This window comes from Ascaphus truei, chromosome 3, assembly GCF_040206685.1.
Source record: "Ascaphus truei isolate aAscTru1 chromosome 3, aAscTru1.hap1, whole genome shotgun sequence".
Classification (NCBI taxonomy): domain Eukaryota; kingdom Metazoa; phylum Chordata; class Amphibia; order Anura; family Ascaphidae; genus Ascaphus; species Ascaphus truei.
The window spans coordinates 340,093,367-340,121,295 of NC_134485.1; the positions used below are offsets into that span (position 1 = coordinate 340,093,367).

General features: G+C 42.8%; 1 protein-coding gene across 2 annotated transcripts in view; it reads right to left on the bottom strand.

The window, feature by feature from the left end:
- Positions 1 to 25,582, bottom strand: part of DIP2B (disco interacting protein 2 homolog B) — a 242,390-nt gene extending 216,808 nt beyond the window's left edge. For both annotated transcript variants that reach the window (XM_075591661.1, XM_075591659.1), the window contains exon 1: positions 25,382 to 25,582. In XM_075591661.1, the coding sequence (XP_075447776.1) occupies positions 25,382 to 25,466 (85 nt within the window). In that variant the 5' untranslated portion in view covers positions 25,467 to 25,582. The remainder of the gene's footprint in view (positions 1 to 25,381) is intronic.
- Positions 25,583 to 27,929: the final 2,347 nt, after the last annotated feature.

The following is a 27,929-nucleotide window of genomic DNA, read 5'->3' on the forward strand; positions in this document are numbered from 1 at the left end:
AGGTTAACGTAGTAGAGGGCGTAGCAGTGTTCACAGGGATACCAGATAGCAAAGTAGTCCAAGACGAGCAGGGGTCAAAACCAGGGAGATCCAATAAATCACAGGAGCAGGATACAGGGAGTACACGGAGAGAGCAAAGCATAGGTCAGGTACACACAGGGAAACAGGAACTATGCAGAGCAGGGAAGAAGTGGACAGACAGGGATTATAAAGGACGAGTTACCAATGGGAGAGAGGGGAGGAGTAGAGTGAGAAGTGGGAGAAGACAAGGATAGGACAGGAAGAGAAGGGGAGGAGACAGAAGGGACGGACAGGGGAAAGGCCTGAAGGGATTGGGAGGCGGAGACCTGGGAAACAGGACAAGAGGAACCTGTGCGTGCGTGCGCCCTCTGTAAGGTGGGAGTGCTTGTGCACTGGTTGCAACCCATCAAGGGATCGCATGGAACAAGGGAAGACCGCAGGGGGACGAAAGGGAACATGCGCGCGACGTTAGACTGTGCGATGGCGTACAGCGGCATATCGGAGGAGACAGGTGAGTCAGGGAGTGCCATGGCGGAGCGTGTGCGCGTGCCCTCCGAGGATTGGGGGAGTGCACGCACCGGACGCGTCACCAGGCACGCAGAGCGCCGCGCCGCAGGCACCATGCCAGGAGAAGGCAACGGGTCAGGTTGCGCTACAGGAACAGGTAATGCCGTGACCGCGGGAGCAAGGGAGCAGGGAGGGTTAGAGCCGGGGCACAGGGAACGTGTGGGTACACCGGACCTACGGGGAACGCGCTGCGGCAATGGGAGAAGGGCAGGGGGAGTCACAGGAGATGGGAGAGAGGTACAGGGAATCTCCTGAGTCGTCACAGTAACTATGTAAAAAGCAAGAATTTGAGTAGCGCAATATAAACTGACTATTTCCGTTATGACTTCCATTTTAGTCTTTTTGTGGCAATGCCTGCTTTAAAGAAAGTCCTTTCACTATAAATCCAAATATAAAAATGAAAAAAAAAATGAAAAAAATACACACACAGACACACACACACACACACACAAAGACCTACTGTATACTAATAAAAACCTAAAATAAATGAGATATTCCTGTGTTCTTCTCATGCTTTGAAAGCCTGAAGAACATGGAGATCGATTTCTAATCCCTCACTTTTGTAGGTCTTTTTGTTTGGTAAAGCACAAACAAAACTATACATGCCCCCTGGCCCTGCTGTTACACTTGATCTTTTAGTCTGCAGCAGTAAAGGAAAGGTCTGTAGCAGGAGATGCTGCAACACAAGAGGTGAGACCTGCATCTCAGGGCACTCCAGCACTCCAGGGCTGTAAATGACATCGGAAAGGATCCCCGTCTCCTGACAAGAAAATCTGTACGTCACAATAACTGGATTGGAGATTGGTATAGTTTATATTTTGTAATGTTTTGAGGCAAAACGAAAGCGCAGCCTGCCATCTGCTAATGCCAAATCAGTAAACACGGTGAGTTGGCACCTGGAAGGGGTTTGATTTCCTCTGGCTACGCTATTTTGTCTGATGTCACCGTGTGTTCAACTAGTGCTTGTACTATAACCCCTCTCCTTATCTTTAGTGGTTCTATGATAAGGACAGGGTAGGAGAAGGGTAAAGAAAACACGATTGATAAACAATTCCGCAGTTAGAGGCGCCCTGGGAAATTCAGTTTCCAAATAATTTCTAAAGAAATTAAAGCAGCCAAATATTTGCTATTAACATGGTTAGAGGTGTTTAGGGAAACCAATTACAGGTGCGTTTCAGGCAAGCTACATGGGACTGCACATTTATGTGACCCACTACTATTTACCTGCAGGTCCTCCCCAGCTTATCTGCAATATTTTACGCAGCTTGGGGTCAAGGTGAAAACCGCAAGGGCAGCCACAGCCGCCCAATGTTAGCATATGGGCTGCCCGCGGCTTTCTTCTGTGCTGCCAGATGAAAAAATCCTATGTACAATGCTGCTTACCACACACTATACTGTAATTGTGAAGCCCCGAGTCCCATTGGGAGCAAAGCGTATATGAAATAAGTTAATCCCCAGCAGCAGTGAACCATGGGTGCATCTGTACTTCACTCTTGCTTCTATTCACTCAAACACTGTACATACAGTAGAAGATTAGGAAAATCATTGGCAACTTGCCCAGGATTGTTTCAATGCTTCAGTTCACTTTCATGCCAAGGGTGCAGCATTGGAGATTCAAATACACAGTCACAATTTCCCGACCGCATTGAATTCCCCTTACCAAGCAGGACCCTGCATTCTTGTGGATTTCAAATAATGCCAAAATAAATGCAAGTACTGGAGGCATTTCCTGGAATGTAAACCATGCTCACATTGTATGTTTTAGAAGTCTTTATATGTCTATTGATTAGCTCAGGTCACCAAACTTATCCCAAATGGCGACTAGGAAACACTACATTTACAAATAGAAGGACTGATACAGACATACAATAAACCCACGTGACACGATAATACCATTAGAATATTCAGTATTTTAATAATACAATAACTTTAATTCCAGTTGACTTAAAGCCTTAGTGTATTACATTAAAATACTGAATATTTTAATGGTATTATCGTGACACCATTTAATACTAGTTTTGCAAACTTTCCCCAAAACACCATTTTTGGTAAACAAGTGTAACTATGAAGTCCTTCAAGTGTATAAAAACTGCAGATACTGCAGAGGCAGAGTTCCACTTAACATTAATGTTTCATTTAATGGGACAGTGCTATCTTTTTGTGGATCGTAAGCAAAAATATCCTGGGGGCCCATTCGACACACTATCACTTTATCCATTACTGGCACAAACCCCATCTGGACACAAATTGAATTTCAGAAAAGAAGTGGTATGTTTAAAGGTTGTTGATATTTTCATGATTGATTGTAAAAAAGCAGCATTCCCACCTACTCTGTTTACAGGATAGGAACTAGGGGGACCACCGGAGGTATACCACACTATTTCCCCCTCTGCAGACCCCTCAGGCCTGAGATACTTATCGGTGAAGCTACTCAAGTGATAACTCCCTCCAGGGGAAAGAAAATAGCCGCCAAATTTCAGGCCAATAGGAAGCCACGACGACATCGGTTGTGACTTCCTATTGGACAGCCATATAAAATCGATATAAAACAACAGGAAGTAATACTGGCAACTTTACTGGTAAGTGTCTCGGCAACTGAGGGGTCCACAGAGCTTAAAATTGCACGATTCAGCTACATAGGACCCCCCCCCCCCCAACCCCCGTTTTCACTCCTATAAAATAAGGAGGAGCAGCTATGGAGTATTGCTGCTTTAAGTCCCGTTGTGGCAGCCAACTCATTACAAATGTGCTGAATAATTAAATGTTAATAGGATATGAATTTGGATGCCACAAAATTAATAAGGACTTCTTGAACTTGTTGTTGTCCTAATAAATCAATTAGTGTCCCTTATGCTTAAACCCCACATATTACCAATATTAAAAGTGTCACATCTTGCAATTCCTCTCTCCCCACAGCTTGATAACTGGAAGACACCTTCGGGAACAATTTTTGTTTTTTTATTATTAGGTAGGTGTCTATGGTTCAGGGGTACTTTAGAAACTGAAACTCTTCAAAGGGCTGGTCCTATAACACTTCTGGTCTTTTTCTTGTCTGTCCACCCTTTCACCCAACACATGCCCTTTATCCTCTCCCTGAACTATTGTAACCTTACATTGGCTGGTCTTTGTATCATCTTCGGAGCAAGAGAAATTGTTACAGTAAAAGGAGCAGATGTGCCCCAAAAACATTTCCTCCCGACCCCAAACCCCCGCCCTCTAGGTGGGAGCAGTGGGTCTACGGAGATGAACCGCGTGCATTTCAGATCTGGGGACCCCCTACGTCTGGAGATACTTACCTCCGAGTTAGGTGCCGGTAGCCGCTCTCCTCGGGTTGCCAGGGTTCCCAGTATGTCTACTGTTGAAAGTTTTTGCGTCCTGCAGGCCAATAGGAAGCTGCAACGTCATCGAGGCTGCTTCCCATTGGCCTATGTGATACAGGAGCTTTAAACTTTAAAGCACTGCTTGCTGAGCCGGAGCTGCCACTGGCACCTACGTCGGAGGTATGTATCTCCAGAAGCAGGGGGTCTCCGGAGCTCAAATGAACAGAGTTGAGCTCAGGAGACCCCTGGCTTCAATACTATATATTTAATTTAAAAAAAAAATCAACAAAAATTTGCCGTCATGGATTGCTACTTTAAGGCAGCAAAATATGTGAAATCTTATATGTTTGTTTTTTTAAATACATCAGTTCTGTAGTATTAGAAAATAGTGACGTTTTTTATTACAAAAAAATCTTACAACTTAACTGTACTTTCCCATCAATAAATGCCAAAATCCTTTTGATTGAATTTTAAAGTGCCTTTTGAAAAACACTACAGTACTCCACTTTTTCACAAAACCCATTTGCTGTGCTTTTCACTTGGAGCATATTATGATTATTGTTTATTTGTAAAGCACCAACATATCCCGCAGTGCGGTACAGTGGGGATACAGACTTATGTACATTACATAAACAGAAGGACATCAAATAAATACCATTTACATTTATGTTCGGATACTGGATCTGCATTCCCAAAAGTTTAACACTATATGTTGTATTCCGCTGTAAAAATCAGACTCCTGGCTTGGAGCTACATAGGAAAATATAAAATGATAGGCTTCACGTGTACAGCAAGATACTATGCTGCAAATACAAGAGATACAAACAAAATATGTTTACATACTAAAAGTAAACATGTAACTAGGAGGACTACCCATGTACTGCAATACAGGACAAAAGACTCGATGAACATTTATTTACACAAACATTATTAATAAAAAAAACACTGGCTTTAGTGAAACAAGGCCCTACGTCAACAGACCTTCAGTCATGTGAGGACAACAGTCAGCATGGGAAGTCCCCCCACTCCTGCAGGCCCTCAGTCTGCATTCATTAAGAATACATATCTAGCTGCGGATAACAAAGAAATCAAACTCATGTAATTGACCCCTTGGCATCAACAGGGGAAGGCAATGGGATGTTATGCTATGCCGTGACTTGGAGGCCGCCTCTCTTGCAGCCAAGGGGTTAATTAAAAGGTGTATCCAATCTGTGTCAGCAAACAAAGAAAATGTTGAACAACTGGGGGGAAAAAAACACTGTTCCTTTTCTGTTGTAGTCCAAACATTTTTTTATAAAACCTGCTTATTCTGGTAATGTCTTTGGCCTGGATCAAAAAAAAAAACGTGATAAATCACCCTGCTTACAACACTTGGTATATGACAGATTGGTTTGTATAGAAAGATGCCCAGAGTCTAACCTTCCCTGTTTAGCATAAAGGATCGCCATGCTATGTTGGACACTGCACTATTTATATTGACGCTACCTTTCTGTTGCCAAACAAAGCACCACCGCAGGTGAAAATGTTTGTTTCAGAGACAAATACACTCGTGGCAGCACAAGGTTATTCATTGGAAGCTAAGTAAATATTATTTAGCAGCATAAACCTTAATCAATAATACAACTCCCAACATTTGCCAGTGCTCTGCAACCTTGCATAAAAGTTGGATTATTACGGTCAAGTGGACTTTCCAAAGTAGCATCCACACAGCAGAAACAGGAGGTTTTTTTTGTCAATATCCTGCCCTTGCTGTTTTGAACCTTGTTTCCATTAACTTCATACTATTTCCCATTCCAAAAATACCATGTCTCAAAAGTCATAATTCGAGGGATTGATAAAAAAAAAAAAAAACGATTGCTATAGATTGCCATACAAAATTCATAGAATTCCATATAAAAGAAAAATATCAGCTACGGTGTACTTTTACATGCCTACATTTTTTTTTAAAAGGAAAAAAAATAAAGAGATAGATATATAGCAAATGGAAATATAACTGTATGCTCATTTGCATGTCTTAGGCAGGTCTGCAACCCCACCTTTTATCATTATCACCCAGTACTTCCACTGCAGCAAGGGATTCTGGGAAATGACATGCAAATGAGCACACAGTGCCACTTTTTGCTTCAAAACCATTTTAAACATGGTTCCCTATAGGCTTAAGCTTGCTGCATGGTCACAGCTTTAAGCACAGCCAGGGTTAAGATGCATAGCCAGTATATTTCCATTTGCTATATGCTTTTCTGTGGAGGGTTTTTGTCACTTTTTTTTTACTCACCATAACTTAACTAAGTATATGTACATATATCTGTATATATATATATATGTGTATATATATATATATGTGTATATATATATTTTTTTTTTTATAGAATTATGCTTGGGGGGGGGGGGGAGCCTGCAACATAAAATAAACTTAGCCCTAAGTGCAATTTAGAAGGGGGGTGGGGGAGAAACAGTTTGAGTGAATCAACTAACGACATGATCTTATGGAATATTTTCATTAAACCCTGCTTTTGAGAACATATAAAATGGTTTTCCTGTTACGCTTAGACACTGTCATTACATCCCACTCTGTTTTTACTCATTAGTGCAGATGAGCCACAAAGGACTTGTTTCAATCGTTTGCCAAGTCCCCCTGAAAAAGTTATCCATGTGAGGTGACTTGGGAAATGCTACTATGCAAATAGATGTAAACTACTGAACATTTGTCATTGAGTTGAAGGGCATAAGAATCATGTATTGGTTGTATAAGTATCCTGGTAATGACTCTCCCCACAGACCTCTCTCTCAACGTACCTGATACATTATTTTATCATTTCACTGCTTGGAAGTAAAAAAAAATGTTGGCTTTTTTTGTACTTGAAGTGTTCAAGCTACAATAGCCATACTATTCTTGATAAACACAGACAAGTAATGAATACACATTTTTGGGTATATCTTGTATAAAACTATCCATGGTTTCATGTATATTTTCCTTGTATTACACAAAAGTCATTCCAAACTCTAAAACAATGCTTTAAAAAAATATAAATACAGGTAAACCCCGTTATAACGCGGTCCTCGGGGTCCACCCCGAGACCACCGCGTTACTAACAGGGTCGCGGGGAAAAAAATGGCCGCCGCTTTAGCGCATATTCATCCCGCGGGACAGGAGATGGGAGCGGGGATGTCCCTCTGGTCCCCGCTTCCCCCTGTCACCGCGGGACAGGCCGCGGGACAGGAGATAGGAGCGGGGATGTCCCTCCGGTCCCCGCTTCCCCGTCACCGCGTGACAGGCCGCAGGATGGGAGGGGGGATGCCCCTCCGGTCCCCGCTTCAGGAGGAGCAGAGGGAACTGGCAGGCAACATCCACACCTCACGAGCCGCACGGCGCATGCGCATGCGCATGGCGAACGTGAGGGGTGCCTGTATAAGTTTCCTAAAGTGATCGCTGTCGGGATGTGCTGCTTTGGAGACAGGTAAGCACAGTCTCCGGAAGACCGCTAACCCCCCCCCCCCCCCCCGCCACAGCACAGGGCCCTCGCGCAGCAGTACAGGGCCCGCCGTAGCGCAGGGTCGTCCTGCCACTCAGCCGCAGGGCCCCGCCACCCCCCCACAGCACAATGACGTCCCACCCCCCGCCCCGGGCCGTAACACCAACCAAGAGGGGAGGGGGACACACCGGACGCTCGGACACCCTTTCCCCTGGCTGTGAGGGGGTTAATGTTGAAGAGGCACCACAGAGGTTGGGTTACCTTGCTGTGTGTGTGTGTGTGAGCAGTGTGCATCAGTGTGAGCAGTGTGTGTGCACTGTGTGTCAGTGTGAGCAGTGTGCAGTGTGTGTCAGTGTGAGCAATGAGCAGTGTGTCAGTGTGAGCAATGAGCAGTGTGTCAGTGTGTGCAGTGTGAGCAATGAGCAGTGTCTGTGCAGTGTGTGTCAGTGTGAGCAGTGTGTGTACAGTGTGTGTCAGTGTGAGCAGTGTGCAGTAATGAGCAGTGTGTCAGTGTGTGCAGTGTGTGCAGTGTGAGCAATGAGCAGTGTCTGTGCAGTGTGTGTGCAGTGTGTGTGCAGTGTGTGTGCAGTGTGTGTGCAGTGTGTGTGCAGTGTGTGTGCAGTGTGTGTGCAGTGTGTGTGTCAGTGTGAGCATTGTGTGTCAGTGTGAGCAGTGTGTGTGCAGTGTGTATCAGTGTGAGCAATGAGCAGTGTGTGTGCCGTGTGTGTGCCGTGTGTGTGCCGTGTGTGTGCCGTGTGTGTGCCGTGTGTGTGCCGTGTGTGTGCAGTGTGTGTGCAGTGTGTGTGCAGTGTGTGTGCAGTGTGTGTGCAGTGTGTGTGCAGTGTGTGTGCAGTGTGTGTGCAGTGTGTGTGCAGTGTGTGTGCAGTGTGTGTGCAGTGTGTGTGCAGTGTGAGCAATGAGCAGTGTGTGTGCAGTGAGTGTGTGCAGTGTTTTTTTTTAAAACGGGAGCCACGGGAAAACCGCGTTATAACCGAATCGCGGTATAGCGAGGCGCGTTATAACGGGGTTTACCTGTATATGTATAATAAGTAGAAGAGGTTAAGTAAATGTTATTATGTATACATCTTTATTCATTTTATAATCTATGTATCCCTATCACCACCCTAATAATTATCAACCGTATTGTCTATATATAAAAAAAAACAAATCCAGCAGTATGGAAGAACCAGAAACGTTGACAAACTTATCCAACAGCAATGTAGTGGTAGAGATCCAAGGATTCCAGCGGTGCACAGCTCAATGGAATAGGAGACCAGCAAGGTGTTGGTTTAAAAATATAGATTTATTGAAAAAACATGGTATTGGGGACACACTCTGACGCGTTTCGGACTGGCGTAGTCCTCTATGATTAAGGACTACGCCAGTCCGAAACGCGTCAGAGTGTGTCCCCCATACCATGTTTTTTCAATAAATCTATATTTTTAAACCAACACCTTGCTGGTCTCCTATTCCATTGAGCTGTGCACCGCTGAAATCCTTGGATCTCTACCACTACATTGCACATTGAGCGTGGATGCACGCACCCAGGGAAGCAGCCTTATGTGAGTATTGTATGTCTCTTTTCACTAGAGACTTGATGACCGGTAACAGTGCAGCAACACAAGGGTTATGTATGGCGCAGTCCTACAAACTAACGGTATGTTAACCCTTATTTCTTTATCTCAATACGCTATTGTGGATGCATTTATCAAGCACTGGGTCCAATATCTTGCTGTGTTTATAGGCTGACTTCCTGCTAATGGACTCAACTACTCACTAAAGTTCAGACTTAGATTGAGCACTGTATTTGGGACACATGCCCCAAAACTACACATTATCCAACAACAAAAATGAGATATGACTTCGTGAATTCGGCATGGCATAAATAGAAGAAAAAAAATGATATATATATATATATATAAAAAAATTAAAATAAAAATATATATATATATATAAACATATGGCATTTTATTAGTGCATGTGTTTTGTAAAACAAGACTTAACTACGCTTATTACAGGGTGTTTACCTATCTCCCAAGTTATACAACTTTATTATAGGACAACTTTTACATCAGCAGCAACCCTATTAAATGCCTGTGGGGGGGGGGGGGGGGGGAGGAGAGAAACACTATATCCCAGAGGTATTAAGAGATTTTGTGGGGAGCAAATCCCACTCAAGATTGAAATAGGGGACCGTCTCATTTTTACTTCAGGTGAAGAAAACACTCTCCAAACTAACAAGGACCTCAGAAACCTCCCCAATGTTGAGCTCCCCCTGCATTTTCACAGTTGCTGCCATAACTACAGAATTCTAAGCTACAGGAGAGACAGACACCAGTGCATTCTGGGACTTCACAGAGGAACTCTGTGTTTCTAAAGGCTTTTAATATCAAAGAGAAGCATTCCTCTCTCTAAGCTCTCAACGTTTTGGGAGATGCTGTTTAAGAGTTTCCCTCCTCCCCCCCCCAATTCTATGACCTAAATGTTACGTTATGCAGAATGGCTTTTAGGTCAGTAAGTACTACAAATGAACGAACGAACTACTGTGAATTAAATTAGAGCTTTACAGGCTTGTGTCACACCTAGAATCATATGTCTCTCAGCCTGATGTTCATGCTGTTGGAACATGTCAGGCAATGTTGTATGCAGTAGAGACAGTTGAGCTATGGAGACCTCGTGTAAAGAATTACGTTGGTCACCAATTCCCTTAGTATCCTTTTTTGGAAAACAGAATGTAGGTTGCAATCACATACAAATTCCTAATAAAAAAAAGAGTTCTTAGTACTGCCAAAAAAAAAGCACTATCCAAAACGGTTTGCTTTTCTCTATATTAAAGTGCAAAATTATCTTTTGATACAGCCTGTTTCAGTCATCTGATACTGGGTAGTCTATTGGAGATTTCCCTTATACAACCGGTTTGACGAACCTACAGTATGAACGCTTGTGTTCTGGGTTTGTTCCTTATACTTGACTGTAGCACCATGGATGTAGGCTGCCAATATTGCTCAGTGTTTTACAAAATATGAAGAATGTGTGTACAGAAGAGATCCTCTCTCCCATTAGCATGCAACAATTGTGATAAGGTTGAGCTGGACTTTCTATCCTTCCACCGTACACTACATATTGGATAAGCTATTATATGAACCATGAAAACCGCTTACCTGTAGTGATATACAGATATAGATATATCAGACATAAAAAAATGACAAATCATACACTAGAACTGTTAACTATATTTCCAAATAAATATTGCATGTAATAAAAAAACTAAAATCAACTACAAAGTTATGCAATGTATTTATTGAAGCACAAAATGGAGAGAAGAAAAAACATATAGGGAAGCTGCTGCCTACAGAGAGTAAATAACATCTCCAGTGACAGGTTTACATTAGTCCTTTTTTACATCATTCCCAATAACTGACAATTTCTTGAAATAGTGAATGTGGATGATTTAAGGATAGATGACCTGGATGGCAGGATAAAGGAGAGCACCGCTCCGAATGCAAAAAACGGGGGTCCAGACAGAATGTGCTGATAAAACAGGTCATTTATTTTCAGACCGGAATCGCTAACATCATGGTGGTCACACAAAGGTAATACTCCTGCGCGTTTCACGCACTGGGCGCTTTATCATGGAAGATTTAAGTGCAGCTACTCTTTTACAACTGTAAACTAAAAGCCTTAATTTCCACCAACCATAGTGCAAGACAAAAGAATTGCTGCTCTCACCCTCCCATGCCCCACGTACATCTCAGGCCACGTACCCATACATACGCCTATACTCACCCTCCATTCTGCCCATGACAAGACTTGTGCTGCATCTTCTCTCTGGAATTCCCACGTACCATCACTTTTTTTAAAGGAAGGCGATCTTGTATACCCCTAACATCAACCCCCTCCAACCATTCTGGTAACAGCATTGCTGCTGGACTAAGCTCCAAGCCATCTAACCTCACCCCCCCCCCCTAATATCCACACCCCAAACCTTAATGGGACCAGCTGTGCGGCCGAACCATATTGCAACATGAGGCATACTTGCACCCTACAATAAGCAGCCACTTTTTTTTTTTCTCCAAATATTTTTATTAGGCATTGATGCAACAGATAATTGTCAGATATATTTCACAGCCTAATACATTAACATTTTAACTTTTGGGGGGGGGGGAGGGGGAAAGAAAGACAACCTTGGTTGTCATTGAAAGGGGAGTCCTGGTAGAGAGAAGACAGAGAGGCAGGGGGGGGGGGGTAGGAGGAGGGTGGGAGGGAGGGGGTGTTCCCAACCTGGGAGCCACATTCCTGAGTCTGTCAGTGTTAGAGAGCAGGCGCAAGGGCTTAGGGGACCGAGTTTGATCTATAGGGAGGTGTCCATGTGGGTCCTTCATCTCGTGAGAAGTATCCAGGACTCCCATATCTTGTAAAATGCAAAGAGCCTTTGTCTGAGCATTGCCGTCAGCTTCTCCGTTACCATCACTTCACTGATCCTTTTTTTGATAGATCTTTTGGATGGGGTGGTTTGTTTTTTCCAGGATGCCGCTATCTCACATATAGCCGCAGTGAGAATAAAGGAGATTAATTTCCTAGTTGGACGGTCAATTCCGGGTATTGGCCTTGCAAGTAGGAAGGTCAGCGGTTCTATAGGTAATTCTAGGTTGGTGACCTCTTTTATCAAATTGTGGACTTTGGTCCAATATTTTATAATCTCCGGACAGGTCCACCAGATGGGCCATGTCCCCTCCAAGTCCGGAGCCTCTCCAGCATAGGTCCGACGCCAGGGGGTGGATCTGACTTAATCGCACTGGGGTGAGGTACCAGTGGTAGAGAATTTTATAAATATTTTCCTTTGTTGTATTGTATTGTATTGTATGTCTTTATTTATATAGCGCCATTAGTGTACATAGCGCTTCACAGTAGTAATACATGTGGTAATCAAATAAATAACAGATAATATAAATAACAGATCATGGGAATAAGTGCTTTAGACATAAAAGTAACATTTCGGAAGAGGAGTCCCTGCCCCGAGGAGCTTACAGTCTAATTGGTAGGTAGGGAGAACGTACAGAGACAGTAGGAGGGAGTTCTGGTAAGTGCGTCTGCAGGGGGCCAAGCATTATGTATCGTGTTTAGAATATCCACAGTGCTATTCATATGCTTCTTTAAGCAAGTGTGTCTTAAGGTGGGTCTTAAAGGTGGATAGAGAGGGTGCTAGTCGGGTACTGAGGGGAAGGGCATTCCAGAGGTGTGGGGCAGTCATTGAAAAAGGTTTAAGGCGGGAGAGGGCTTTAGATACAAAGGGGGTAGAAAGAAGACATCCTTGAGAAGAACGCAAGAGTCTGGATGGTGCATACCGAGAAATTAGGGATGAGATGTAAGGAGGGGCAGAAGAATGTAAAGCTTTAAAAGTGAATAGAAGAATGGAGTGTGAGATGCGGGATTTGATCGGAAGCCAGGATAGAGATTTCATGAGGGGAGATGCTGAGACAGATCTAGGAAAGAGTAGAGTGATTCTGGCAGCAGCATTTAGGATAGATTGTAGGGGAGACAGGTGAGAGGCAGGAAGGCCGGACAGCAGGAGGTTACAGTAATCAAGACGGGAGAGAATGAGGGCCTGAGTCAGAGTTTTAGCAGTCGAACAACAGAGGAAAGGGCGTATCTTAGTTATATTGCGGAGGAAAAAGCGACAAGTTTTAGAAATGTTTTGAATGTGAGGGGCGAATGTGAGAGAGGAGTCGAATGTGACCCCTAGGCAGCGTGCTTGGGCTACTGGGTGAATGATTGTAGTTCCAACAGTAATGTGGAAAGAGGTAGTAGGGCCAGGTTTGGGAGGAAGTATGAGGAGCTCTGTTTTAGCCATGTTGAGTTTAAGGCGTCGGAGGGCCATCCAGGATGATATAGCAGAGAGACATTCAGAAACTTTGGTTTGTACAGCAGGTGTAAGGTTAGGTGTTGAAAAGTATATTTGTGTGTCGTCGGCATAGAAGTGATAATTAAACCCAAAAGATGTTATTAGGTCACCTAGAGAGAGTGTGTACAGAGAAAAGAGAAGAGGTCCCAGGACAGAGCCCTGGGGTACCCCCACAGAGAGATCAATAGAGGAGGAGGAGGTGTTAGCAGAAGAGACACTGAAAGTACGATGGGAGAGGTAGGATGAGATCCAGGATAGAGCTTTGTTCCGAATACCAAGAGTATGGAGAATGTGGAGGAGAAGAGGGTGGTCCACTGTGTCAAATGCTGCAGAGAGGTCGAGTAATATGAGCAGAGTGTAATGACCTCTGTCTTTGGCAGCATGGAGGTCGTCAGTTATTTTAGTGAGGGCTGTTTCGGTGGAGTGAGCAGTGCGGAAGCCAGATTGTAGAGGGTCTAGGAGAGAATAGGTGTTGAGAAAATGGAGCAAGCGAGAGAATACAAGACGTTCAAGTAGTTTAGAGGCAAAAGGCAGGAGGGAGACAGGTCGATAGTTAGAAAGACAGGTAGGGTCAAGCTTGCTGTTTTTGAGTAATGGTATGACTGTTGCATGTTTGAAGGAGGATGGAAAGGTTCCAGAGCAGAGGGAGGAGTTAAAAATGTGTGTAAGCGTAGGGATTATAGTAGGAGCTAGAGGTTTTAGGAGATGGGAGGGAATGGGGTCAAGAGGGCAAGTGGTAGAGGGAGAAGAGGAGATCAACAGCGACACATCCTCCTCTGAGACAGTGGAAAAAGACTCAAGGAAGGCAGGAGGAGAGTTAGGAAGAGGTGTAGGATGGGGGGAAGAAACAGAGGGGATGTTCTGCCGTATGGATTCCACCTTTTCCTTAAAATAGTCAGCAAAGTCCTGAGCGGAGATGGAGGAAGGAGAGGCAGCTGAGGGTGGTTTGAGTAGAGTATCAAAGACAGAGAACAGTCGGCGTGGGTTAGATTTGTGCATGTTGATTAGTGCAGAAAAGTAGGCTTGTTTAGCTTGCGAGAGGGCAGAGTTGAAACAGGATAGCATAAATTTGTAGTGAAGGAAGTCTGCGAGAGTGTGAGACTTCCTCCAGAGGCGTTCAGAGGAACGAGTGGAGGAACGCAGCATGCGCGTGTGGGAATTTAGCCAGGGTCTAGGGTTATAAGGGCGAGGGCGGCAGAGAGAAAGCTGGGCATGTAGATCAAGAGACGAGGACAAGACAGAGTTGTACTTTCTGACCAGGTTGTCAGGGTCTGTAGCAGAGCTGAGAGAGGAGAGGGAGGAGTGTAAAGTGGACTCAAAGTCAGGTAAGTGAATAGAGCGCATAAGTGGTGTTGTGGTGCATAAGGATGTTCCTGAGGCTGCCAGCCAAATTTCATCCCAAATCTCTCTCTCTATTGTGATATTCAAGTCAGCTGCCCATTTGAGCATATAGTCGTGATTTTGGGGGGCCACCGAATGTTCTAGATCGGCGTATATTTCAGAGATTAGTCCCTTTTGGTAGGTGTTTGCTTTGCAGAGCCGCTCAAATTTGGTGAGAGGGGGGAATTCTGGAGCTGGGCATATTTTTTGGGCAAAGTGTCGAATTTGTAGATATTTAAATGTGTCCAGTTCTCTGATCCTATATTTGGCTCGTACTTCTTGGTAGCTCAGGAGCCTTATGAGGCTTAGGAGATCCGCAATTGCCCCAATCCCTTTCGATTTTAAATGTTCAGAAAGTTTAGATCTGCATCCCGGGGGGAATTTGGGTATGGGCGTGAGCTGTGGGCTAGATGAGCAAAGCCCAAATCTGGTCTTGTATTTTGACCATACCTCCCAGGTGAGTATTGTCGCTTTTAATTTGAAGTTATGTGCTTGTCTATCTCCCCTGTCTAGACTCCAGAGGCAAGCCTGCAGAGAAGGCATTCTGGCATACTTGGACTCTATTTCGATCCAGCAACATTTGGCCGGGTCGGTGTTCCACATGACAGCTTGTTTCAATTGTGCTGCTATGTAATATTTGTGGATGTCTGGGACAGCCATACCCCCTCTTCCTCTTGATGCCAACAGGACCGATCTTGCTACTCTGGGTCTTTTGCCATGCCAGATAAAGTTAAACATTCTGTTTTGTATGTTTTTTAGTTCAGTGCCAGGTACATGGACTAGGAGTGTCTGAAAATAGTATAATAGTCTAGGGAGCATGTTCATCTTAACGGATGTCATTCTCCCAATCCATGAGATCTGGTAACCTTCCCACTGTTCCAAGTCTTTTTTGATTGTTTCCCAAAGAGCTGGGTAGTTATCTTGGTATAGGGCTCGGTAGTGTCTTGATATATTTACTCCCAAGTATTTAATATATGAAGAGCACCATCGATAGCTAAAATTCAATTTGAGTAGTTTCACTTCAACTTCTGGTAAGCTAATATTTAGGGCTTCAGACTTTCCACTGTTTATTTTGTATCCTGACACTTTGCCAAAGTCCGACAGTTCTCTTTGAAGGTTCGGAAGAGAAGTTTGCGGTTTGGACAAGGTTGGGATGATATCATCTGCGAATAGGGATATTTTATCATTTGTTCCTCCCATGTCAACGCCCTGAATGTTCATATTATTACGAATTTTGGTCGCAAGTGATTCAATTGTGAGTGCAAAGAGAAGAGGCGATAAGGGGCACCCCTGCCTTGGGCCGTTTTGATTTGAAATCTCTCGCCTGTTCCGCCTGGGAGTTTGACCACAGCGGAAGGGTTCTGGCAGAGAGCCCAAACACCTTCCAGGAAAGTATCTTTAAAGCCAAATTTTTTCAACGCAGTCACTTTTTTTTAAGCAGGCAACAGGGTATCTACCGTAAAATCTATAAAGAACGTAAAGAAGTTTTAGAGGAATTTGTAATTCTGCACAAGATACAAACTTATTCTGAATAAATTACCAACATTTTAACGTGTTGGGGAAATGGAAAATAAGATGAAATATTTTAAAGGTGACAATTTTCATGTTACAAGACCAGCATAGATTACAGTCTGCACGATCAGTTAAACATTTTCTGGCAATAAACGCGACCCTGTGCAGAGAGAGAGAGAAAAAAGACAGATGTGAGAGATTTAAAAGTTTTCACTGCATCGATAAAAATCCTGTCCCATAATTGTTGTAAAGGTAACATGGGATTCTTGGGTTGGCGGGGGGGCTATCCTGGAGAAAACAACAACAGATTTACAGCTATACGGAGCACTCATATCCCGATGGTCCCTAGATGTTATACTGCAATGGAAGCACGATAACCCTGCAAGGTAACATTATTTTCTGGCTATGGAAGGGTTTCTTAAAAAAAAAAAAAAAAAAAAAATTCAATATCCAGGTTTGTAAAGGTCGGGGAACCCAGGTGGAGGTTTAATGTTGTGTAACCACTTCTCTGCTGCTTTGTTGTATACTCAAAAAGACAAATACAAAGCAGAATATACGCATTAGGTCAAAGGCCTGTTTGTTGTTTTGTATACTGTACAAGAATGATTAGAATCTGTATACAGTATTACTCTCCCCAGCAAGCTACCTGCTTTTCTTATTAGTTACAATAACTACATTAAGGAGAGAATAACGCTTTTCAAGTCTCCACTAATAAACTGGGTATAACTGCCAGTTAAAACTTGTTTTTGCCTTGGGAGGAATACAGTATATTCTCTGGCTGACAGCTTGACAGTTTTCCCCTCTCTGTACCTTGCTTTCAGACATCTCTGGAATCAGCAGGAATGGGTTCTGCCTCGCCTACTTATTGTATTATGTTACATAGACATACTTATTGGGTGATGGTGGGAATTCATGAAAAACGTAAACTCTCAGGCGCAAAGTTCCAATTACGCATTATAAATTCGGCATTTTTGATGCGAGGTCTGTGTTCTATGGCGAATGTGGTAGCTGAAGGAATACATTCTGAGCGTGAATAAATTATATTTCTTGCTACCTCAGAAAAAATGTCCAATAAAATGTTGTGTGATAAGAATGTATTTTACAGACACACTATCATAATTTCACCTGTGCTTTTCATTCGTTTTCAACAACTTCCACAACCCTCAATAAAAAAGCACGCCCACAAATCCTCTATTCACCTTCTCTCCACTCCTCCTGCATGCTACTGGGGAAACCTCGCCTAATCCTGGACCCAGCCATAGATACACGTGCTTTCGCCCGTGCCCCCCTGCTAATCGTGTCAACATATCTAATTTAATACCAACCAACTTTAAAACCCACATCACAAACGAAGCATCCAAGTAGCCTGGACTCATGGCTACTGTCCCACACCCACAGTCACTCCTACCAACAATTGTGGCCAAGCACTGCCATTTATTGCAATGATTCCCTCACCTGCTGTCTCTGTAAGGCCGCGTCCAGGGTGAAGCTGAGCGCGCGTGCTCAGTGCGATCAAATACACTGCAACAATGTGTTGATCCATGGTGCGTGCGCATGTGCCTGTGAGCGCTCTGCAGCTTGCCGAGACAATTTTTTTTTTGCATTTGTTGCGCTTGACCTGGTCACATGCGCGGTTCAGCCAATGCGGGCAAATCGCTCACGTGAAGTCATGGGCATGCCCCCCACGCACGCAACTAGCTGGGCAGGAATTGCCCAGGCAACATGAGCGCCTGACGTCACGGCACTCGAGCGCCAGCAAGCGCGCTCTCACCCTGGACGAGGCCTAAGTCTCCCAACATGCCACTTAGAGTGTAAGCTCTGTGGGGCAGGAATTTCCTTTTCTATTGTCTGACTTTGCAGCGCTTATTGTATTATTATAATTCCCTGTACTGCAATGTCTTTGTGATGCACGGAGTACACGCTCGGCGCTATATAAAGATATACATTTGTATTTTATAATAAATACTGTTGTACCTTCTGTGGGAAGATGTTTTATGCCCAGTTAGGCAAAGTCATACACGACCAAAGTAATGCCCACAGACATAATGCTGCTGCTATTGTCCCTACTTTGTACGTTGTCAATTGTCAAACCTAACAGACTTAAGTACATATATACCGAATTATCCTGTATTAAATCTTCTTAACCATCAATACAATTCTAGCTTAATAAATAAATAAAACGTAAAAAAATCACAAATATTTATGTCGAGTGAAAGGAAAGCTAGGCCCTCAGGCATTACTATTTTAGAGGCATGGAAAAATGGCATCATTCAGCCTAATAGATACCAAACAGGAATGCATGTGGAAACACCCAAGATTAGAAAATTGTTTCAATGTACAGAGAAAGCAATTGTCCCATAACCCAGAATTACACAACCAGAATGTGTTATAATGATAAATGACAGAAAGGCCAGCCCAAGCACTCAACACTGCTAATAATGTATTCAGGATCGTTTAGTTCAGGTGACAACGTTATCCCCCTCTTCGCTACACTATACTTGAATGATATGTACTCCTTCCGAAGCCTCTCTTAAGGCACTTTGGCCCAGATTCACGAAGCTCTGTTAGACTGTTTAACGTAATGTTAACCCAAGTTAACAATAGTTAACCATAACCCAGCATTCGCTACATCAACTAATAGGACATCAAGCCTGGTGTTATTTTCAAGGGTTGTTATTCTAAATCAGATGTAAATAAGCCCGATATTCATCCCATATTCACTTACCAGGGGTGCGCAAACTTCCTGCGTTGTGCTCCCCCTTCAAATGTAGCGTCAAATGACGCGCGGGGTCATGTGATGTCGTTTGACAATGCGTCTCCATGGCAACGGGCATCAAATCACGCCGCGTTGCCATGGAGATGCGTGGACTGAAGCCGGGTAAGAGAGCCGCGCCCCCCCCCCCCCCCAAAAAAAACACAGTCTCACGCCCCCCGGTTTGCGCACCCCTGCACTAAGCTATGTCAAGTTTAACACTGGGAAATACTGATACATTATTTAAGTCATTGCTAACGGGCGTTACTCTCCATTCAGAACCAGGAATAGGGTTTGAGGGAGGAGATTTTTTTACTTCTTAGACTATTAAAAGAATGCTTTCAAAATACAAAAATTCGCCAAAAGCCCAAAGCTTTCAGAAATCTACATTTATTTTTCATATTCAATGTCACAAATTATATTTTTTTATTCCCCATTTTCATCTAAAAAGTTCAAAATCATGAACCATATTATAAAATAGATTCTATATTCTAACTTTTGCTGCTACCAATAAAGACAACATACATAATACATCTCTGCATCCTACTATTTGTAATGTTATACTTTTAAAGGATAGCTAATTTTGCTAAAACCGCGGTATATCATTCGTTACAATTATAGTTTGCTTTGGAAAAAAAAAAGTTCTGTGAAAAATTGAAACACATTAAATATATTATGTAAATAGTTCAAACTAATATTTAGCCTGGGACAAAATAAAAATATATGATCAATCGTTTCCGACTCTGAGCATGTTATTTTCAGCTCCTGGGACCCCTGTATGCTGAGATAGTTACAGGTGAAGTTACTGGTGTTACTTCCTGGTCTCTCCAGGGAATATAAATGGCCATTCAGCAAGAAGAACAGATGATGCAAGATATGGCGTCTGTTTTGCTTCCCCTGGACGGAGATTTAAAACCAGAAACTCAACCCGGACCACAGATCCGAAAATGACACGGTTCATCTCGGAAGAATCCACTGGTTCCAACAATGTGAAGTCAGGTTTGCTGCCTTAAGTGATTCCCAACCTTTTTTGTTTGGAGGAACCCTTGAAGTTTTCCAAAAAACCTCAGAGAACCCCTATCTGGCTGACACATATTAGGTTAATTTCACACTTCACGAGCCCCCTCTATTTCCCACCCGGTACCAATGTATTTCTCTCCCCTTCGTCTCACTCACTTTCCCCCTTCCCGCCTCGCATGTATTTATCTCCCCAGCGTCTCACTCTTACACCCTCTTTTCCTCACTTACTACCCCCTCTCTCCTCTCACTCGCCCCCACCTTCCGTCAATTACCCCACTCTCACTCAATCCCCCCCACAAATTTTCTATTTTGTCCAATTCTCATTATGTGATTCAAACTTTAAGATACCCAATGGGAGTACTGCGTTATTATTTTCCTCATATCCCACTACTGTCTCAAGTTTTCAAAATCATTTATTCTTTGTGACTAATTTGACCAAAAACTAAAACATTCTATAGTATAGTGCATATAAGGAGCCACATTACAAACTACCCTAGTCAGAGAAACCATTTGGAAAACTGATCCAGTCTAGCAGCAGATAGAACATTCACATTTATGCTGAATGAAAAATACTGTGTTATTCCGGCATTCAAGTCTTAACTAAACCATTAGCACTTAAAACCGAGACCAACTCTTTAACAGATAGTAAATAAGATGATTCCTGTCAATTTTAAAAATCAAAAGTACCATTAAATGAACCTCCTAAAAATAGCAGTTTCCAATGTAATAACATGTATTGCCTAATGATCGCTTCTCCTTCTCTCCTGTCTAATACTGCCACAAAATCATGTTTTAGATACTCCAAAAAAAGAATTGGAACAATGGCTCGCCTCCCCATTCCTATAACCCTTCATTTTCATTATTTATAGCTCTGTATCTGTGTGCGGTTCTTGCAAAAAAGACAGACTCTTTTTTTTGTAATATGCTGTACACTGTATATGAAAAGATGGCAGCCCCCCTTCTCACTGCCCACACATCCATATACAGAGTCCCACAGGACAACTTACATACACTAAAAATAGTAAAACATTAGCTGTCTAGTTATCATTAATGAGAGAAACACAAACCCGCTATCTCCCAGTGCAGGTGGATGTAGTGCGAGAGGGAGAAGGGAGAAGACTATGCTGGATCAAAAAGGTGCAGCACTGAGGTTTTAAACAAGTTCTCCGTACTGATATCTCTCCACATCACTAAAATGTATATGTGCAACCAAGGGATCAACACTTTTATACTCTTCTGGTCACGCAGTAATATTTAGGGCTTTGTTCCTTCTTTCACAACCACATTAGCTCCTGTAGCAGTTTCCTCCCTCGCCTGAGCTGTCTCGGGTTTAAAGGGGCGTCTTTTAGTGTTATTTTATCAGTGGATTTGGATTGTATTTGCCACGGCTAGGAAATAAGCTCTGGTATTACACTTTCAGTCTCCGTTTTGTTCTCTGTGTCAGTCACGTTCCTCAGAGGATGTGAAGTCGTCAGGTTCTAAATCACTCCCAACTCCTGCCTCACCCTGATCACCTGCTGCAGTATCAGGGGCTGTTTTTGTCTTTATTTCCAGGCTCTCTTGAAATTACATCTTCAGTACTTCCACAAATTGAGCAGCACGTTTGCTCAGTACTTGTAAACACTATGTAATCACAATCATCCATGTTATATTTTATCAAAACAATTAGGGACGGATTCAATAAGCTCCTAAGTGGCCGATCGCGGAAATCTCCCGCTGACTTTAATAGGAATTTCAGCGAAGTTCAGGGTTTCCTGAATCAGACCCTTGGTGCCTTAAGGGGGTTATTGAGAATCACGAATACCTGTCTTCTAAAGGATATCACATGCTTAATCTCTGAAGATTCGCAAGCAAGAGGAATAAGTCAGATTGGGCTGGTTAACGTTCCATAAAATGGACAAATCATAAAACTAATCAACAACTATGCCCACAGCCAGCACGCATTCCTCCATAATCACTTCCTCTCCAGGGCTAATCCTAACTCTATGCTTTTACCCAACAGTAATAATCTGGCGAGTACTCCTCCCTCCCTGATGTTGTGATCATCCTGGTGTGAGAGCACTGACAAAGTCAACTCACCCAGACCACTAAACAAACAATTACAAAGAGATGACATACAGAAGAAAAAGATAGATATAAAGTTTGAAATAAAGCAACAGCTACAGTACACTGAGCTACCACCAAACCCCTCTCACTCCGGAGAGGGAGCAATTTAGGAGATGCCCCACTGACATATACCTCCAAATAGCTCAAAGTTATTGCAAGAAAATGCATCATCCGCAAATAACGTGACTAACTCAGGGAAAACAACGTCCGTTCCTGTTCTTGGTAACGTCACGTTCTTTGCCCTGATTTTACAAAGCTTAGTGAATCTAGGCCCTTAAGTCCCATGCTTACATGGTATTTAAAGTGGAACTGTAGATTTAGTAACGTTAGATGTGTGTGGTAATCCTTTGTGTATGCCACACCACCAGTGTACTGTATAGATTACCTTCTATATACTATACATTGATCTATCAACCATGCCATTCTGGCCATATGGTGTCACCCTGTCCAGGTTAAACTCATTACAGTGTGGCTAGCCTCAACTTTTTACAACAGATGGAAATAAGTTACCTGTAGCAACCCCAGATTCCTGCTATTCCTAACCAACATAGTTAGCAAAACATGGCCACGTTACCTATGATCGCACTAACAGCACAGGAGCGTAATAAGCTGCAAAGGGAGGCTTTGTTCTTATGTTATACGTACAACTTCTTCTCTAAATATTTATAATATTACCAGTGTATGTGCCCACATATTGCATACCTTCTTTTCTACTGCACTACCCATAAGGTTATATCGTCTGGTCGCTATTAACCCCTCCCTCTATAAACTAAACTAATCTCAACATAACGTGTAAAACCACTGAAACATGTTGGCTGTCAAATGTCGAGTACTGTACACCCTGTAACACTTACTCCTGAAAGACAGTCACTCTCTCTTCATATCTCTGATATCATTAGCTGAAAGGGCCGGTCCCACCAATCACAAAGTCAACTAAGGACAGTGTCACGCTATATGCAGCTAATTAACACCACTATAAAATCAAAGTATTTTTATATCATTTTAACTATTCCGTGGTGTGTGTGGGGCAGAGGGGATTTCGGAGGGATACCAGTTTTATGTAATGGTCTTTTAGTGATTAGACTATCAGGGTTAAATACCAGAACTTCCACAGATTGAGCAGCACGGTTGCTCAGTACTTGCAAATAGTACTGTATGTAATCACAATTATCAATCTTATATTTTATTAAAACATTTAGGGGCAGATTCAAAAAGATCCAAAGTGGATTCAAGATTCAAAAAGATCCAAAGTGGTCAATCGTGGAAATCTCCCATTGAGTTTAAAAGGTATTTCAGCTCTGTGTGGGGCTTCCTGTATCACTGTCATGATTGGGTTATTGAGATTCATGAATACTGGTCTGAAGAGGTGAATTGTTGTATTGTTTGTACAATAATTATAGTATCATCATTAGTAAAACAGAAACACAAGTAGCTGGTATACTTGAATACAGCAGAAGGGAAACATTCATTTTTAACAGGATGCAAATAAGTATGTGTGTTACTAACAGTTTTATTTAATATTTTAAAGAAATCAATGACACTAATAAGTGGTTTTAAAAATAGACCAGCTACATAGGACTGTCCCTTTAGGTTTTGGTTAAGCAATTAGTCTTTTTCTAAGGAAACAAAAAATAAGAAAATCAAAAAAGTGAACAGAGGCAAGAGAATCATGAAGGGAGCAAAGTAGAATTTGGAGCCACAGCATACAGTACAGTACATAGTCTTTACAAGTCATTCTGATCACAGGGGACACATGAATGACAGTCGCAAATATAAGAAATGATATAAAGTTAGCAGTGTACCGCAGGTACTAAACTGTCAAATGCACATCACATTGAAGTCCAATTATAATGCAGATGCAAAGGCTGCAAAACAGATGCAAAAATATGCTGTTGTGAAGAAGCTGCCACTTAAAAATTGCAAAGCAGGCACAGCTTTGTGCAGGCCTGTATATCAAAATAGGGTCACAATGGTGCTCTGCAGTGCTAAGTGCCCAAGGAGGAGGGAATGTGCAGCTCTCAATACTAAAATCAGGGGCAAATAAGTTCAGCGGATACAGAGAAAATACTTTACCCCTTTATTGCCAAAAGGATTTTTGCATTCCATTGCTCAAACATTTCCCAGGACCCTCTGTCAGTAAACGTGTTTAAATGAGGGGGGAAAGCGGAAAATTATAAAACTGAAAACGCGCCTATTTTGGAAGTTTTGTCACCCCATGTATTGTCCCAGCATGACGACTTACAGCAAAGCAGTCTTGTACCCATTCGCTGCCAGAGAGGCATAGCCATGTGTTGTCAGTCCCTCTGACTGACAGGAGGCTTAACCCTTACATTGTCAAAGGAACGTGTTGTTGGCCCTTAGTGAAAGTGTTAAGGACACCAAACACAGCACATCTCCAACGCTGTATCTGCAGAGTAATATTCAAAGGGACCCTTCTTTGTTTCAGCACCAAATGAAAATCTCACTCACCCCTCATTTAATTAGCACTTATGGATAAGATGCCAACACATTCCACAACATAGTACAACTGGCGCAAAAGACAACACAACATGCACAAATATTAAAAAAATAACGCACGTGTACAAATCGCTGATCCAAGGGGCTTAATTTAAAAAGGAAAAACACTTTATAAATAACATCATTACGATCTATAACATTTAGAACTCGGCAGCTAAGGGGCCCAGAAATGCCAACACAGCACCGAATTAATATTACACTAAAATAATCATTATGATATATATTATTTGAGGCAATGCATGGCTGGGAGCATGGAGTCCATTAATATTGTTATACATCAGGGTTGTATATTGTATGTAATATGTGAATCAGTTGAATGCTAACAGACCAGAGATTAATTATGCTACATGTATTGTTATATTAAGTAAAGCAACCAATATTGATTAAGATTAACACTGAGTGTGTACAATGTGTGTGTGTGTGTGTGTGTGTGTGTGTGTGTGTATATATATAATATATATATATATATATATATATATATATATATATAAAAAAATAATCACATATGTACAATAGAAGCATATATATTAGTGGAGCAGTGCCTCGCTGGTACCTCCCAGGTGCAGCAGTAGCAGCACAGTCTCCCGGCCCCGGTGTGTGTCAGTGGATCCCCGGCGCCCCAGTGTGTCAGTGGATCCCCAGCGCCCTGGTGTGTCAGTGGATCCCCGGCGCCCCGGTGTGTCAGTGGATCCCCGTTGTGTGTCAGTGGATCCCCGGAGTGTATCAGCGGATCCCCGGCACCCCAGTGTGTGTCAGTGGATCCCCGGCCCCGGTGTCCGGGATCTCCCGGTGTCTCTCCGGCGCCTCTCACCTTCTGACAGCTCGAGCTCCAGCTCTGCCAGCTGCTCCCGCACTTCCTTCGGGAGGGCGGACATGTCGAAGCCTCTCTCCGCCATTGAGCAGCCCGGATACAATGAGTGAAGCAGCGGGGTACTGAATCACCGGAGCTCAGCGCATCACCCTGACCGCGGCCGCCATGCCAGGCCCAGCCTCACGTCACATGACCACCGACACACCACATACACACACATCGGAGCTGCAGGAGCGGCGCAGCCGAGGAGTCCACATGACACCTCCTGGTCACCGGTGGTACTGCAATCTTAGGACACGGCTGACACTCGCTGGTCACAGCTAGTACTGCACCCTTAGGACATGGCATGTGTCCTGCATGTCCCCAAAAATCTCTTCAATATAATTCACATTGGATATTAATTTCAATGCGCCCCCCAATACTGATCAAATGAAAACAGGTATAGTTAAGTTCCTCTTTCAATCCGGTTTAGAGTTTATTTCATGTAAGTCAACACGCTTCCCTTAATAAATGCAAAGAAAATGTTCCCAAAAAAACATTTTTGGAATTTACTTGTATATATTCACACAAAAGTCACACATTCCCCATAACTGCTATATAAATACAGTTGGATGATATGCTGCTACAAGTTCTGGACTGACACATAAAATAACTAAACTACGGATTACGGCCTCACAATATCAGGGACCTCAGAAACCGGAAAAAAATAATGCATTTCAGGTTTTAGAATCGGATGATAAATATAGACGATTTGGGAAACCGAAGATTCTCTATAAATACAGATATTTTCGCTCAAATATGACCCTAAGAATAATGTGCATCGAAAGTGACAAACTTCATAGCTTATCATTTGAAGACATCATCAATGACTTGACTCACTCCAAATCACGAAAGAAAATGTTTTAATATTAAAATGAATGTGATGTGCAAACACTGTTCATTTCAGCTATACACCGCCATCTCGGTATATAACAATGCTAGTACAATGCTTGCATTTATTTCAGTTTCATGGTTACATTTTCAATGGTCCATTCAGTCAGAATAATACATCTATTTTTAATTTTTGGGGCCTCAAACTTGACATAGCTTACGGCCTCAGGAGGTCAGGAGGTCAAAGTCCGGCCATGGCTGCTACTTCTAACTTCTGCTGTTGCACAATAACAAACTATTGATTATCTCCACAGTGAGCTAGGAGAGCAAGGCCAGTACCGCCTCCTCCTCCTCACTGAATGCATTATGGGTAGAGGTGGTAGTTGGTTGAGCTGCTGCACTGCATTATTTTAATTAACTACACATATTGTTATTGATGTAACATGAATTGTTAAAATCAGGGTCAATGGATCATTTGTTTTGTTTTAGGATTACATGGAATATTTTTTTTGTTGGTACTGCTTAAAACATTTTGGGGGGATAAAGTGCTATTTATACATTTTTTTTTCTTTTTTGGCTGTTGTATGCATTTAGTTAATTGAGGTTAGTGCCACCAGACACATTTCAACGCCCTTGTTTATGGGCCTGAACTGGTCTTTCTACTTTTTTTTCTGGAAGAACAGTCTCCCAGTGATGATGAAGGATGCACGTACAGTGAATGGTTTCAAATAGAAATGCTTGAAATCAGCATAAGTGATGCTCACGTTTTTTTCTTCTAAGAAGCAACGAGCAGAAATGTCTCTACTCTGCATCGCTGCTGTAAGCTCTCCACATGCACTGAACATACGGTCATATCTTGTTCCCTCAGTATAGTAGAGAGAAGCAACACAAGGCACATTCGGATTTTAGTGTTAATCTAATTCATTAAAGCCAATGCACAACGTTTCGACCCATAGGTCTTTGTCAAGTGAAATAAAGTGGCATACTGTGAATGTCCAATATTGTCCTTCTTATAACCCCACCTTCCCATAATGCCCTATGTTAATTATCCAAGATCTTTTTCATGTGCTGATTCACTTCCAGTTCAGCTTGTATCCTCTGCTTCCGTGATGGGTCCTTGCACCGTCGCGTGCTGCATCCTCGACGTCCGATGTCATCACGCAGTCTGACGTAACCATGTGTTCCATACGGGGACACCGGTCGGCACGATTCCCCGTCCTCCTCCATGGGATGCATCCGACATCATCGCGGCACTGCATGTAGTTCTCTCGGCCGTCACGTCGGTTGACGTCATCACGCATCCTTCGCGCGGCTATCTGGTCAACATGGTATCCAGTACTTCTCCACGGGGTACGTCTGATGTCATCACGATGCTCGGTGTGAACACTGAACCCTTAGTTGTTGCTATTATTGTGATCCCTCTTGTAGTTTGTCCAAGACTCTCCTAATTTCTTCTTCATGAAGGGTTTCCAAAAATCCCTTCTTCTAGGCATATAGAACATAAATAAAGCTGAATAAGCACAGTAGATATCAACTGTCCTTGTCAGTCAACATTAACCAAACTGTGCCCAGTGAAAATATAATATAAAAATAAATGTAAAAGAAAGTCTTTTTGTTGTAAATCAGTTCAATCTTATCTGTCTATGAATTATTTATTATCATGTCCCAGAAAGTAACT